Genomic DNA, 16,926 nt, shown 5'->3' with positions numbered 1-16,926 from the left:
GATCTTGCAAAAGATAAAAATCAACGAATGCAAAGCCACGATGCTGCACTATCTCTTGCACAGACTCGAAATCGAGCTCAGCTGTCGACAGGGTCTCAGAGCCTCAGGGCAGGAAGACTGTCCACTGATCCTCTGACAAACCTCCCCTCCCCCAGCAGGCTTCCTCCAATCATTCCAGATGGATGGGTCATGGACCAACTCTTAAATATCTCACTGGAAGGGTATTTCTCACATCCTCTGGCTTCCCCTGGAAATTCTTCCTTTATTGCCCCTGAATACTTGAGCCCATCAAGTCATCGCAGAGATGTGAAGGAGGGCATCTGATGATTATATTCTATGGACTCAGTTTTGAATTTTCAAAAGACATTATTAAGTGAACTCAGAGCTTTTTATCTTCAAAGCTAAAATTAAAATAAACCTCAATTGAGGCAAACATTTCCCTCAAATGCTGTATATAATTTTTTTCTGTGATCTTTTTTTTAATCTTTTGAAGGTTTACACCTATTTTCAGAAAACCCTTGTTATACAGAAGAGTGTTCTAACCTAAAAAGAGCACTGCATATTGCAGTTACCTCCAAGAATAAAAACTGGACTGCAGACTCTTGAGGAAAGTTTGATCCCTTCTGTGGATTTCTCATATAGAGCAGAGGTGTAGCAGAGATGAGCTTTGTGTAATACAGAGAAGGAAGCTGCAGCCTGAGTTTCATTACCTCTGAATGGTGGCTCACTCTTCCACTTTCCCCATGACCTAGGTCCTGTGCTGTGCTTCCAGTTTACTTGCCAGCTCTGTTGCCACCACATGTCTCTGAACTGGACTGACTTTGCCTACCTTCTATTTATTAACTGAAAGGTCAGACTTTTTAGCTTAAAAAATGATAACTGATTCATTGGTGCCACTCCTCTATCCCCATAATCATTTTATTGTAGTTCATTTTATTTTAACTTTTTAGTATAGAAAGTTTCAAACATACCTAAAGAAAGCAGAACCAGATAATAAACCCTGTTTACCCATCAGTCAACCTCAACAATTATCAGTATTCTGTATTTTCTATCCTTCTATAATCACACTTTATACTCCTCTTTTAAAACTATTCCTTTTTTTTCTTTTAGGTAAAATTTACACAAATTGAAATCACAAATCTTAGCTTTGCTATTTTGACAATTGGATAAATCTGGCAGCACATATCCTTATCACAATATAGAATATTTCCATCTTGCCAGAAAGTTCCCTCTCAGGCAATCCTCTCCTATCCTCTTCCAAGAAGCAACCAGAGCTCTGATTTTTTTTTTAACCTTAATTTTGCCTGTTCTTGAACCTCTGTATATGATGCACCGAGCATGTAGTAGTTGCTTTGTGTGTCTAGCTTCTTTCATGCAGCATGATGTCTGTGTGATTTGTCCACTTTGTTGCCTGTATCTGCTGCTAGTTCATTTCTGTTGTCTTTAAGTCGTGTTCCATGGGATAAATTCCTTAGCACTGTTTGCTTATTCTTTCTCTTGCTAATGGAGAGTTCAGTTGCTTCCAGTTTTCAAATGTTGTAATAAAGCTTCTTTGAACATGTTATACAAGTTTGGGGAGACACATATATTTATTTCTCTTGGGTGAAGTAACTAGAAGTGGAATTGCTAGATCAAAGGGTAGTTGTACATTCAGTTTAACCTCTTTTTCAAAGTGGTTGTTTTGTTGCTTTTCAAACTGCAATTTTATTGAACAGGTATTTCAATTAAATGATCAAAACTGTCCAATAATATAAGATATATATATATATATATATATATATATATATATATATAGAGAGAGAGAGAGAGAGAGAGAGAGAGAGAGAGAAGTATTCTTTGCATCCTGTTCCTGTCCACTCACTGTCCCTCAGTGCATGCTACAGGTAAGCACTTTCATCAGTTTCTTGTATATTCTTCTAATTTTTAATGTAATTATGAGTAGATAAACATATGTTTGGACTCCTCCCTTTTCTAGCACAAAAGATAGCCTCCTCTGTACAACCAGCCGGCACCTTCTTTTTCCAACAAAAACATATCTTGAAGTCTTTCCATATTGAAAAACAGAGAGCTTTCTCATTTCTTTTTCTAAATAGTAATCAACAGATGGCCTCTTGGATTAGTCCTACTTGTTACTATTATATATGGTACTGCGGCAAAGATCATTGTACCTGTATCATTACATAAATATGTAGGAATATATGTTGTATAATTTTTCAGAATAGTGCTTAAGCCTTACTGGGCTCAGAAAAAGGTATTTCTAATTCTCCTAAGTATTACTAAATTGATTTCCAAAGAGCTTGTAATGCTTTGTACTCTCACCAACCATGCATGGTTGCCCATAGACTTGTCACCAGAGTGAACTATGAGTGTGGATCCTGCCATTCTCAAACACTTCATTCTTGGTATCTTTAATGACTACAGAAAACTAAGGTTTTGTGAGGTGAGGTTCTATGCAGAACCTGCTACATATTTATGGTGCCAGGTTGCAACATCATTGTCTAAAAAATTAGAAAATTTAGCCTTGTCTAAAAATTATTAAGAATTTAAGATGGTACAAACAGCATTAAGGCAAGCACAGACCCTCTCAGTGTGGGCCTCTGTGCAAATGTGCAGGTTTGGACTCAGGGAGGTCCTTGGTACTAAATATCATAAAAAGCACAAAAATCTTTGAATAAGTAGCTTATTTTATCTTATTATTGATGTAAATTTTTGCATTGTATTCCATAAAACAAATTTCTTTTTATATTATTTTCATCAAGTCAAATTGGCATAGCACAGATTTTATGGGGCAATATCCATTGGAAACTTGGGTACTCCCATGCTTCCTGATGCAAGAACTTTAGACTACACCACCCAGAACTTCACTGCTTCTGGAACAAGCTTTGTATCATCGGTAATATAAATTCAGGGCTGCTACCACTCTACTTCTCATCTAAATAACCAAACAACTGTAACCATGAGCATTGAAGGCCAAGTAGAGCCTGGCATTAAGACAGTTATGAAAGACCTGCACATCCAATTGTACTTGATGTTTGTTTTTATTTCTGACAACAACTTGCCATTAAGAAACCAACTTGTCACTCTTAGGATGAAGAGCAGTGTACTTTCCCTTTGAGTTCTTAATGTTTCTTCATTCTCAGAATGCTTATCTTCACTGTGTTGGGGCCCAAACATCAGTGTTATTGGACTGGGGATGAAGTTAGAGGAAGATGCCTGAAAGAAGTTGTGGTAATTACTTCTGAAGCAGTAGAAACCAAGCATTGTGGAAGAGAAGAAAAGTGTTTGGTAGTGAAATGTTGGCAGAGGGTACTTACTTAGATGCTGGTGCTGTGTTGAGGGGCTTTATGTATACCAGCTACAGAGCTCCCCAGTGAGGGCTGCTCCACAGACAGGTAGTCTGACAAAGGAAAGAGTGAGGGAGAGGAAGAGGGAGAAGGAGAAGGAGAAGGAGAAAGGAGTAAATAAATGAGTAAATCTCAAAAAAAAACACCAAGAAAAAATAAAGCGGAATGTGTCAAAACATTTCACTAAAATATAGCCATTATGCTCATAAAGATTGTAGTCAGAGAAAGGACAATTTAATTATATATTAAGCCAATCCACACTTTGAAGCCATTACTGCATTCATGTTACTCCAGAGGGATCTAAGGCTTGATACCTTTCTCTGCTCTTTCGCCCCCTCTGCTGGTAGTGCCAAGAAGCAGTCCTCAGATCAACCCACCCACAACACCAGCAAGCAGGTGAAGAAAGTGAGATAGATCATTTGTACAGCTCTATTTCTCAAACTTTAACATACGTATGAATTTCCTATGGATTTTCTGGGTATCTCTTTAATTTAAGGTTCCAATTCAGTAATTCTGGGTGGGACCATGAAATTCTGCATCTGCAACAAGTTCCCAAGTGATGGCTGGTCCTTGGACCAGACTTTGAATAGCAATGCTTCATACCATCACTAATCAGCACAGAAGCCCCTCAGTGGGGTTTCCCAATTTGACATGATGCTTTTATATATTGCCTTTATGTAGCTCTACATCCAGCAGTTGGTCTGAGGCACAATTTGAAAAGCTCATTTGGAATATTTCTTTAGTAATTGACTTATCAATGATTGACTTCCATACATGTCATTGTCATATAATGTATTAGAATTGTGGAATCTAGTTACAAAATGTCACAACGATTTTGTCTATGGAATATCAAGTTTTATTTTCAAAGGGACATTTAACCACACCTCTCATTTTACAAATCAGTAGCAGAAGCACAAAGAGAAAATGTTACTAAACCAAGGTCACACAGCTTGTTGATAGCAGCAGGAGTAAAATTATGCTGATGGGTTTTTGTGCTGTCTGACCACATTGTTCTGCATTTTTCTTTTCTCTGATATGACCAGAATCATATTTGGGACATTCTATAGATCACTATGGGCCTATATGGCAAAAGCATGAAAGTTTGGAAATATGACAATAAGCATCTCACTTCAACAGCTTTTCTCACATCTCATTCTTTTGTAACCTAGCGGTCCACCTTCCTATCAGTAAAGTTAGGCCTTAAATATTCAGTCAAAAGAAAAAGAAATACTAGATCCTATATAATTAACATCACCTATATTTGATGTTTGGTCCTTATTTTTTCCTTTATCCTCTCTGCCCAAACCCAGTTTATTCAAACAAGACACATTAGGTTGTAAATGAAGCTCTTTCAAATTCCCCACAAAAGTAACACAGATTAATTTCATATAGCGGGAAATGCCTTAAGTGAATTATGTGTTATTTGAAGAGAAGAATGAATGATTGATGATTCAGGCAAATTCATCATGGCTACAGAGCAAAAGAAGGACTTGTAAGACCCTCAATTGAGGCCATGGTCCTCAATAGCAAACTCACTTTAGAGATCTTAAGTGATTTTCATGCTTGACCGAGAAAATGAGTTTTCAAAACTGCCCTTTCCATTTCCAACAACAACAACAAAAAGGCACAAGAGTAAATAAAAAGTTTCCAGGTCTCTCTGAGGTCCCAGTAGGATGCAGATGAGTAAAACGAGTGGGCGAGGGAAATCATTTGTAACAAAACCTCATTATTTACAGATGAGAAATTTATATTGTCAGCATAATATCTGTGAGGCTAAACAGCTGGAGAGTATATAAAAGCAGAGCACTTGGATGCCAAACAGCAGAGCTCAGGGCACAGAGCACATCCAAAGTTCCAAAGAGGGCCCACTCTCTCTCCACCTGCTCTGCCCACACCACTCCATCAGAAGGTAAGATTCCTGTTGGATGATTATCAAATTCTAAACCTGTTTTGGGGAAGTGTTAAGTATTTTTAAGAGAGCAAAATGTTGTGAATTGCCTTGATATTCTTCTTTGATTTTATTACTAATAATACGCAGGCTAGAATTGAGATAAAATGTGATATCAAATATATTTGTACCTACTTTAACAAAATGAAGCCACAAAGTGATTCAGAGAAATTATCCTATGTGAGGATAGAAAATAAAAACAAAGACTCAGATGGATGCACTTGTTACAAGTCTTAACCGTTTTAAGAACTGCATGTTCAAATAAGTAGAAATATTCTGGAAAATGAATACTTGTCCTTGTATTTGATAAATGTGTGAACAGAAGGTGCCTTTTAAACTCAGAAATGTGTCCATTACAGAGGCTATAACAGTAATTGTTCCTTATCAATTAAAATCTCTTGTTTTCCAAAAGAGCAGTTTCAGTATCATCTTTCAAATATTTGAATTTCTGATGTCTGTCAAATAATCAAAGTCCATGAAATCAGTTGTTTGTAAATAAGACGTAACATAGCTGGTGCGGAGAACAAGTATCATTTATTATTGTGGATTTATTTGAATGGTTATGATTAAAACCATAAATTAATAATTAGGTACTAGGTATTGAGGACCAATAGTAATAATAAAAACTCAAGTAGCTATACTCTAAAATGAAATTTTAGAACATCTCTTTAGAAAAAAAATCAAGGTACTTATTTAGACTCTCAAAGAAAGAAAATAAATTTACAAAGATCCTCAAGGAAGTAAATGATTAAGTAGTGTGTTTTTCAGTACATACTGGGGTTCTGTTGTGAACCAACCAGTTTTAAAAGTATTTATGTGGCCTAAAAAAATCAATATATTTAGGAATGTAATACAATGTCTTCTTTCCTAAGTCTAAAAGTCTTCCTAAAATGGAATATTATTATTACCATATTTCCTGTTTAAATTTTGCTCTCAAAAAGCAGCATACTCTGTACTTAGGCTATATACTGAGGGGGAAAGTAATCCTAAATTTGTTTCTTATTAAATAAAATTTTGATATTAAAATAACAATATTTAATTTCTCAACAATGATGTTCAAACAGTGAAATATCTCTATTTTTTACAATTCTGTCAACTTTCTAAAATGAATGAATGAGATTTTAAAAGGCAGTTCTATCAGTAGAACTCAATATAGGATAGCATTATAGGGATTTGAACACTCCTTTCTGTTTCCTTCTTGTTCCATCAGCTCCCACGTTGGTAGAACACCACATGCTCTAAATCTGCCCCAATAGAAAGTAATAGGAGACATGGCAAAACCTGTAGGGACTTTGGGTGAAAATCATTTACTCAAAACTAAATTGACAGTTTTCAGTCTTTTACATGAAACTTTCCAAAAGAGGTATAATCCTCTATATTAAAAGGTGGTGACTTTAAGTTTTAAATATTCCTGAAAGATATTATAATTGAGAGTTATAATCAACACTAACTAAATAGATGGCAAAGTTTCTGAGGTTTGCCAACTGGTTAAACTGAAATATGGCAAAATGCCAAATTAGTAATTTAATGCTAATGAATAAGAAGGGTGAATGCATAATTCCCATTATGTTGCTTTGTCTAATTGGCTGCCTAATATATAAGTACTAAATATTTCAGAGAATAAATTCACCTCTGCAGGTATTATACTCTCTGTGTTTTAGTGCCAGAGATAAATAGTAAATATGGCAAGAATGTTAAAGAAAAGATTGATAGTTTAAAATGATAATATTTGTAAAATCCTTATTCCAAACCAAATGTCATTTGCTAAAAATACTCATTCAATTTATTTATGGATAAACATAATGAATCTTGGATTGAAATCCCCTTTTCTAGAAAAAAAAAAGGAAAGAAAGAAACATGGTTAAGTTTGAAAGAAGCAGAGAGAGGTTCATGACAAATAGTGGACTTGAGGTTTCCATTCAGAAAGTAGAGGCTCTTGCTCCACAGGGGTATTCTGCCCCATATTTGTAAGTGCCTGTCCCCATTCACACCACATCACCACATCCTTGGCATCTTACAGCTGGTGATATAAGGATCACGAGGCATCTGCTTGTGATATAAGGATAAGAAGTCTGGTGTGTCCTACAATTAGGGCTTTGGTGTCACCGATAGGAAAAGTTATGTCCTGGACTGAATCCAATTATGAAACAACCTGGGGACTTCCGAGACTTCAGAAGCAAGCACTAATTTCCTTTATGATACTAATTTCTTAGTTTCTTAGTTGTGATTGTTCAAGTTGCTAGAAGCATTAGTTCTTGTTGCAAATTGCTTGTCTTTAAAATGATTTTTTCCCTTTAATTTAGAACAGGTCAAAGCACCCTAAAATACCTCAAATCTGTTGGCCGCTTTATAATTACAAAGTCTAGACCAAGTTACACTATTTAAAATATAAATGAATAATACATCTGAACCGACAGCTGGTATGCCAAGTTGTAGCCTGAGGCTGCTTTAAGATGGTTGAAATGCAGTATAATGTAAATGCTTGGAAGTGAAGGACTATTAATTGAAAGCCAGACTGATAGTGAAGGGGGTGGCATTATGGATAAGGTGCCATTCAGGCTAACCATATGTGGCATATCATCTACAGTGGGAATTTTAAATGTTTATTGTGGACATCTTTTATTTCAAGTCTGGAAATGAGCCTTTTAATCATTAACAGAAGTGTGCTACATTAATGAAAAAGCTTAATGAAGGAGCACATTTTTTAATATATATATTCTTTTTTTGCCTCTAAAAATCTAGGGAAATTTTAAGATTATTTGGAATTAAGATAGAATTATAATCAGAATAAAATTGATCAGATTAGCTTTTCTTTCTTCTTATAATATTTGGTGAGTCGAAATCTAACTCCCCTGGCCTGACATGTTTATATAGGGTTGCCTGCCCCTGCCCTTTCCTTCCCTACTCCCTGCTGTGTCCTGACAGGCAGCAAAGATGAAGAACATTTACTTTGTGGCCGGATTGTTTATAATGCTGGTGCAAGGAAGCTGGCAACGATCCCTTCAAGACACAGAGGAGAAAACCAGGTATTAAATCCTTACACTTTAAGTAGCATAGTACTGTGGTTAGAAGAGAGACTGGGAGAACAGGACAGGTGAGTGGGATCTCTGGAATTTAGAGCACATATCCTCCATACTTTTCAAATGCTTTATAGTATGATGGTGATAAAGACAGTCTTTTCTGGAGTATGGATCAGAATATGTGTTGTTTCACAATCAAAGGGGTGAGGGACCTGGAAAAACATCTTCAGGGAAAATTACAGCTCTTTGAATTCTTCAGATGATCCAATCTGATCTATCCATTCATTATCCATGTACTGCACAGTAGATTATTTTAATTATTCTCACTAACTCTTTTCTCTTTTTACTCCTTTTAAAAATAACATTGTTCTTTTCTAATTGTAAAAATCATACATGTTCATGATGGAAAATTTGAAAACTATGCAAAAAAAAAAGTTAAGTGCTCAAAATTCCACTATCCAAAGAAAACTATTCAAAATAGAGAAAAGTGGTATATTGCTTTGGGTTCTATGTATATTGTATTTAAATATCTCTCAACTTATATGGTTTTGAAGCATATTTTTTTCATTTAACATTGTGTTGTTAGCTTTTTCTTCTGTCATTAGAATATCTATTAAACTTATGATATTTAACAGTTGCATACTATTTCACCCAAGAAATTTTCAACCTTTATTTAGTTATTTCTCTTCTATTGGACACTTAAAGAGACCTTCAAGTTTTCTCGTGAAGAGTACTACAAATAACATTTTTGCATATACACTTTTTCCTGAGTTCCTTATTATTTTCTGATGGTAGATTTGTAGTAGAAGAATTATTATGTTCAAGCGTTTTAATGAGTTTAAACCTTTTTTAGTACCTTGCTAAGTTTCCTTCCAGCAAAGCCATATACATGTGCATTGCCATTAGCAATATAGAAATATTTTATTCTCCCTAATATTTAATCAATGCTAATTTGACAGGTAAAAACAGTATTCTATTCCTGGAGTACCAATCCCATTGAATAGTTCCACATATATTTGCCATGCCAACCAACTGTTGATTACTGGCATAAGAATTATCCACTATATAGTTTCAAATTAGCAAGTGATCTTTTTTCATGTCTGTCTCTGAACTTTTAATTTTCTTTCTTCCACCATTAGCTACCACATAAATAGGTGATTGAGCTATAGTTTTGTATTAATATATTCAAAACAAGCTTGGGAACATAAATGTGCTAACCAAAACAAATGATTTGTGATTCTTTACTCTTTTAAAATATTCAAGTCACTGTTCTTTTCTGTCATTATTAGCATTACCATGAGTAGATTCATTAGCTGAAAAGGGATTTATTTGATCCCATTTCAGAAAATTAATGAAGTCAGTTAAGAAACCTGTTACTAGAATTCAGAATAAGAGTGTATTCAACTATGAGATTCCCATGAGAAGCAAAGGTCTCACTGAAATACCTATTGAAACAGCTGCATATGACTCATGTGCTTCTCAAATAAGCCTACTTTTGGAAGGTCTTGTGACACACCTTTCTCTGTTCTTCACAGATCCTTCCCGGCTTCACAGACAGACCCTCTGAATGATCCTGACCAGATGAATGAAGACAAGCGTCATTCGCAGGGCACATTCACCAGTGACTACAGCAAGTACCTAGACTCCAGGCGTGCCCAGGACTTTGTGCAGTGGCTGATGAATACCAAGAGAAACAGGTCAGAATCTAAATCTGGTCCAAAATTTATACACAAACGTATGAAACTTGTCCAAAATTTTTTTTCATGACCTTTTAAAGTCATCACACTTTTCTAGTAATTCCCAAAAGCCCTTTCAACTTTGATTATTCTCAAGTTTGGAGAGACTGTCCTTTGAATTAGACGTCTAAATGTCTCACTCTTCACCCCTCCAAATGCCTTACCCAGACTCCAAGGGCACAGAGACTTTATTTTCCCAACTGTGGTCTTAGTGATATTTACTCTCATTCACTTTTACCTAAAGTTGAACATGAATTTCTGTGGACCTGCAAGGTTAGGAATTTAATTTCTGACAAAAGAGAGAGCAAATTCCATACTCCCTTTTGGGGTTCAAACCCATGACTGTGATCACATTAAAATGATCCCCCAGCCAAGTTAATCGTGGTAAGGAATGGAAACAGATGCATTCCTTTTCTTGTAAAAGAAAATCCAAGATATGCATTTAAAATTACAGCCTAGCTAGCTGCACGGCATAAAGAGAGAAGGCGGCAAATAAGAACACAAACCTATCGTAAGGCATACATTTTAATGTTGGATTTTCTTTGACGAGTGTTGGGGTTTTGCTGCTCCTAGGCTACTGGAGAAAATTATCCACATGGGTTTCACAGAGATGGTAGAATTTCACAATTTCTTTGGAGGATGGCCCACAAGGAGAAGGGAGTTATGCATACAAAGTAGCTGAAGGAATCTTAAGAATCAGGAAAAGGACATAGATTTGTCTGGATGGAAGGAGAAGGAAGAAAGGAGTGAGAGCAGAAGAGAGAACACAAGCAAGTAGGAGAAATAGGAGACATAGAGTTGTCAACCAAAGTTAACCTTCAATGGGAGGGTCCAACTGCAGGAAAGTCCGCCGTCAAGGTCAGGGGAGTCACTGGAAGACATCTCCGTCGAGGACTACATGTAGAGTTACCAAGAAATCTGAGAAATCACAGATTTAAACAAATGAAAAACACTGTCCTCTTTTTCTGTATGGAAATGCCACAACTTGGTAAATTAAAATATAACAATCCTCACTCTGCGGTGTTTGCTATATGTTTAAGATGAAACCTTCCGGAGGCAAATTGCATGCTGGACAGACGAGAGCAGCAGATGCCTCCTCCCCAGAGTACTCTGCACAAACTTGTGCCTGATGTGGGATTATCTTCCTTGTTTTCCTCCTAGAAGATCACACATTTTCTTTAATCCATACTGTGTGATTCTTTCCATGACATTTGGAGATGGTCCTTTGCTTTCCTTTGAATCAATCAACTAACGATGACCCTGTACATACTAATAACAAATACCTAACTTGCTGGTGAGTAGCAAAGCACAGTGGATAGCCTACATCTATTGAGAATAAAGTAACAAATAATGCAGCTTTCATCCGCAACGGCACAGGTGAGCAGGGGAGGTGAGAACAGGTATACTGGGAAGGAAGGTCATGCTTTGGTCATTTCCTAAGTGCCATTGGCCCTCTCCCACTAGTCTTCAATCCAGATCATGAATATAACTTCAAAATGAAACCCCAGCCACCTGAATCTCCCAAACTCACTAAGCCTCTTGTTCATCAGATCCTAAACCTGAGGTTGCCACTGCTTGTAAGTGAGAACCATATTGCCAAAGAGACAAAGCTTCCACTTAACTCACATTTCTTTCAGGAATAACATTGCCAAACGTCATGATGAATTTGAGAGACATGCTGAAGGAACCTTTACCAGTGATGTAAGTTCTTACTTGGAAGGTCAAGCTGCCAAGGAATTCATTGCTTGGCTGGTGAAAGGCCGAGAAAGGCGAGAGTAAGTCTGTACATTCTTATCTGACATTTTTTTCCTTGATGCAGAAAATTTAATAGTATAGTTATCTATATATGGATCTGGATTAATGAAGCAATTAGTATAGTCTCATCAACAAAGACCATAACCTATATTGATAAGGATTAATATAAAAATTTTGCAACAAGCATTAATAATGAGTACAGTAGGTTACATTTTTATTCTCCACTATTATCATGTATAATTGGATATTGACTTTCCAGGTGAGGACAGAAACATTTGAGAGTAAACATTATGCTTTTGAAAACCTCACTAGAACAACAAATTTAAATGAGTACTGTCCCAGGAAAGCTGAAGATAAGGAAAAGAAACACATAGTACTGAAAACTTAAAATATTTCATTATTTGAATAAAATTTTTATATTTAAAACTTGACTTGAAGTAGTTACATATATACATATGTGATTAACATATATTCACGTATGAGCAGATATTTGGATTAGTGTGTGATAAAAACTAAAAACAACCAAACATAAAATGCTAATAAAATGACACTCAGGGTACAGAAATGTCCATATATTTAAACACATACTTAGTTTTTTGATAGGATTATCATATAGATATCCATTAAATCAAAATTGAAAATGGAACTAGGATCTTTAGTTACTTGCTTAGATCTTACACCACGAAGGACCCCTACACTCTTTGTGACTATTTTTTATTAGCATTTGAAATATAAGAGACATGAAATTTATGTTCAACACTGATTTTTAAATTGAATTTGGAATATAGATCTTAAGATAAAAAGGAAATAGTATGTGGCTAATTTTTAAAACATTAGCAACCAAACTTGCAAAACCAATGGTAAATAGTTGTTCTTGAGCATATTTAATAGTGTTATAAGGGATATTAAAAATTCTACTATGACAAATAAGAAAAAGAGAAAAATTGGAACCTTTAATACTTACCTTTTGCATAGCTATCTTGACAATTGTTGCTTTTATAAAATGTAATATATCTTGTTGAATCGTAGACAAGTTAACAGTCTCAACAATAGCTCTGTGTTGCTAAAATCTTTGAAACTACCTGGAATTTTTTAAAAGGGCATAGAATTATTTGACTTGATTTCAAATCCCTACTCTGAAACCTTCTACCTTTCCATCAGTCACCAGCTCACAAGCATCCCATGAGGGGTTTGATAGTAGGCCCTCTACACATAGATTCCTGAACCATATTCTAAACAACCCTCACACATGTTGCTGGTAGTAGGTAATCCATACACATTTATTTAAAATATCTATCCAAACACCAACTTTAAACCTTGTTTTCTTAGTTTCCCAGAAGAAGTTACCATCGTTGAAGAACTCCGCCGCAGACACGCGGATGGCTCTTTCTCAGATGAGATGAACACAGTTCTTGATAACCTTGCCACCAGGGACTTCATCAACTGGCTGATTCAGACCAAAATCACTGACAGGTGACAGCTCGTTAGCTAATTCTGACAAGCATTAAACCTTTCATAATCATTGATCATCGTACTGCTACAAGTTGTTTCCTGTGTGAAGGAGAGTTTGACTCTCCTGATATGTGATAAAATTTTGTATTTTTAAATTAGTTAAGAAAACATCATTCTGTTTTTCATCATTATAATTTTTTATCCACTAACTCATTTATTCCAAAAACCTTTACTGCCTATGGGAGTTAGAAGCACAGATATGAATGAAACATGGAGATGTGAAGTCACGTATTAATGTAACAATTGCTATATGTCCAAATTGTCACATATGCTGAAATTTTAGCACAAAAATAAAATGTCAGTATATGTGGTGTTATTTGCTTCATTTAATAAGCATAGTAATAACAATTAAATGCAAATAACCACTAACTTGGTAGATTTTAATTATTTCTATAATTTTTCATAAATTGTTATATTTTATGATGGGCAGACTTTAGATAAATCATCTTTAAATGAAAATATGTCATGTGTCCAAAAGATTGGGGGATTCACAGATGAAGGGATCAATAAACAACTTTTATCAAAAATCATTAAAATGTTTTCAACATAAGTTAGCTATATCTTCTGATTATGATAATATGTTAAATCATTGTTTTTATTTTTTATCTGTAGGAAATAACTATGTCATTATTCAAGACCATCTTCACACCATCACTTGCCAGCCACTTGGGATGTTTGAAATTTTAAGTTCTGTAAATTTAAGAGATGTATTCTGAAGCCATATTGCTTTGCATGCCAATAAGTGAATTTTCTTTTAGTATTGTGTAGCCAAAAGATTGTAAATGGAATAAACTATTGTCAGAGTATTGCTAAATTATCAGCTTTAAAATATAAAAGTACTAGATTCTTTTATTTTCTTCTTATTTTGAATGAAGAACCCCCACCCATTTACATTTAGCAGTGCAATTATTTTTCTATGATATAATTTGTAAATGTAAATTATTGAAATCACAACATATCTGCATCAGAATAATAAGAGAAGAGACAATCTGGCCACAGTGATGAAACTGAAAAGAGAACTTCCATCTTGAAGCCTTCATCATAAAAATGTTCAGCTTTTAATGTATCAAACATAGTTATAAATAAAACTTTCAAGCTTCTTTACCATTGTCTTTATTTCTCTATCCGCCTACTTCCAACACAGTTTCTGCCTAAGTTGGTAACCTAAAATTCAAAACTAATGCACAAATATGACTCCATGTTTTGAATGATTGCAGGATGCTTTAACATTTTGAGCCATCATTGAAAAGCCAATGCTTTTTATATATAAATATTCATTTCTGGTTTATCTTGAAATAGCAGGTCAGCAGGCAGTATTAGACTCAAAAGGCAAATCTCTCCAAGTGCTCTGTAACAGCTAACACTTTCTAAAGATTCAGCCTGTCCCCTGTTCATTACAGTGGCCCATACACATACATATGCATACACCAGCACACATCCTATCTAGATTGGATATGCACACCTAGTCACTTACCCCCAGCCCACTTTATAAACCTCATCTCCCAGTAGACACTCAAGTTTGTCCAAAATTCCCTATACCCTGGTTTCTCTATTCTGCAAGGGCCAATATCTTAGGCCAGCCTGATGCTGATTGACATGCCCATGGTTATTTCCATCTGTCTTTCTCTATCTCAATAGCTCCCATAAAATTACCCACCAATAAGATTCCAAAGTTAGTAAATTTATTTTTATACTTTTATCAGCAGTAGTGAACTTGAAGTAATATTTTAATATTCATTTTCACTCATTTATATATGATCAACCTTTCCTGAGTTGAATGGAAAATTTAAGACTAGAATTACCTAAGTTAGTCTAGTGCTAGCTGAGGATCCTGCACAGTTTAAGTTCTTTGAGTCTAAGTTTCTTATGTGAAAAAGCAAAATTAAAACCATCTCAGCACCATCATATCTTATAAACATCTTTATTCACAACCCTGCATTTGCTTCACCATGAGGTTCATTAATAACAGGATACTAAAGACCTAAACATGAAACTTCTCAGGACAAAAAGTACCTTTGTATGTGTCAAGATGTGTCAGTCTCTCCAGACCAAACCATGTCTTACTCCAAAGCATTTCAAAGGGGGAATCTAACAAGCTACATAAAGTAATATCATTTTAAAGTAAAAGATGGCTATGCTGATTGTTAAGGCATTCAACGGGTAAGATCAAATCCAGAGGCAAGAAGTCCAAAGGTAGACATGTCAGGAATAGCTCATGATCTTTTTCTTTCTGGTCTGCCATCATTAACAAATGGTTTCCCCCCATGGCTACCTCAAGATTAAAAGATCGCTGCCCCTTCTTCCAGCTCCTGTCTACTTTCTATGGAATATGAAAAGGAAAAGACATAAGAATGAGTAGAAAGGGAAAGATAATATAGAGGAAAAAGAAAAGAAGAATAGGAAAGAACTAACAACCAGAAAAGGAATGCACCAACTTAAAGAATCAACAGATTTTGAATTATGTTTTTTTACTGGTTCTTTTTAGTTTATACATGATATTAGAATCCACTTGACATAATAATCAGAGCATGGAATATATCATGTTCTATTGGATGTACTCAATGGTAAGATTCACTGTGGCATATTCATGTAAGCACATAGGAAAGTTATGACCAATTCATTCCACCATCTTTCCTTTTGGCCAGAAATATAACCCATGATGCATTCTGACAACAAGATAGGCTGATAAATGCTGTATTTCAGCAGGATATATTGCATCTCTCACAAAACCAAGACTCTACCAGTAAGGAAAAGGGAAAGTGAATATTATGTAGGCCACTAAGATCAAAAGGCATATATATTACCACAGTCAGGACAGAGACCCAAAATTCCTTTTACTATCACCCTTTGTAGTATGGAGCTATTTGGCGTTATTTAAGTTCAAACTGCTTGACAAACCCTAGACTCGCTCTGAGTACAGTGAATAAAGGTAAAATATCCAACAAGAAACATGTTGGAGAGTATTCAGTATGAGACTGATACAAATATTTTATATCTTTAACTACAGAACTAAGATCAAATAATTAGGATAAAGAAGTAAAGGAGCCAGGTGGAATGAGCATATTGTGTTTTGTTAATGGAAAACACTATGTTAATATTCATACTTATATAAAACAATATTACAAAATTGAGGCTAACAGAAGTCATATCAATTAGTATAAATGGATTTTAACCACGTATTAAGAAAAAGATTACCAGAATAACAAATAATGCTAAATTCAGATAGATGCATGCAGTATTCAAAAGACACACCTAAAACAAAAGATACAGAAAGATTAAAATGAAAGTATTAAAAATAAGTGCGAAAAGAAACCAGTCAGTTGTAAATATCAACAATGACGAAAGTTGGTTCTTTGACTAGATTAATACAATTAATAAATCCCTAGCAAGACTACACAGTAAATAAATAAATTACCAAAATGCTTTTATTAAAGTAGACATTCCTAAAGTTCTCATTGACAATAAAAGCATTTATAAGAATATACTGTATTGGGGTGGCTGTAGTTCAGTGGTAGAGCACTTGTCTAGCAAGCACAAAGTCCTGAGTTTGATCTCCAACACCTCACAACAAAAGAAAAAGGCAAAGTCTATGTAAAATTTTATAAAAAATT

The 16,926-nt window shown here is 35.1% G+C and overlaps 1 protein-coding gene across 1 annotated transcript; it reads left to right on the top strand.

The window, feature by feature from the left end:
- The first annotated feature begins 5,117 nt into the window (after nt 1–5,117).
- On the top strand, nt 5,118–14,415 carry Gcg (glucagon). Its single transcript, XM_015478969.2, has 6 exons — nt 5,118–5,253; nt 8,218–8,318; nt 9,848–10,009; nt 11,686–11,823; nt 13,133–13,276; nt 13,928–14,415. Exons 2-6 carry the CDS (start codon nt 8,227–8,229, stop codon nt 13,932–13,934), a joined length of 543 nt encoding a protein of 180 aa, XP_015334455.1. The 5' UTR covers nt 5,118–5,253; nt 8,218–8,226; the 3' UTR covers nt 13,935–14,415.
- Nucleotides 14,416–16,926: the final 2,511 nt, after the last annotated feature.

The sequence above is a fragment of the Marmota marmota genome, unplaced genomic scaffold, assembly GCF_001458135.2.
Source record: "Marmota marmota marmota unplaced genomic scaffold, marMar, whole genome shotgun sequence".
Taxonomy (NCBI): domain Eukaryota; kingdom Metazoa; phylum Chordata; class Mammalia; order Rodentia; family Sciuridae; genus Marmota; species Marmota marmota.
Note: the sequence above shows the minus strand (reverse complement) of the source record. Positions and strands in the feature narration are given on the sequence as shown.

What these genes read in the sequence shown, in the direction of transcription:
- Gcg (XM_015478969.2), top strand. Translation starts at nt 8,227, where the DNA reads ATGAAGAACATTTACTTTGTGGCCGGATTGTTTATAATGCTGGTGCAA. An exon ending in GACACAGAGGAGAAAACCAG is followed by an intron (nt 8,319 to 9,847) that starts GTATTAAATCCT and finishes TGTTCTTCACAG; the next exon opens with ATCCTTCCCGGCTTCACAGA. An exon ending in ATGAATACCAAGAGAAACAG is followed by an intron (nt 10,010 to 11,685) that starts GTCAGAATCTAA and finishes CATTTCTTTCAG; the next exon opens with GAATAACATTGCCAAACGTC.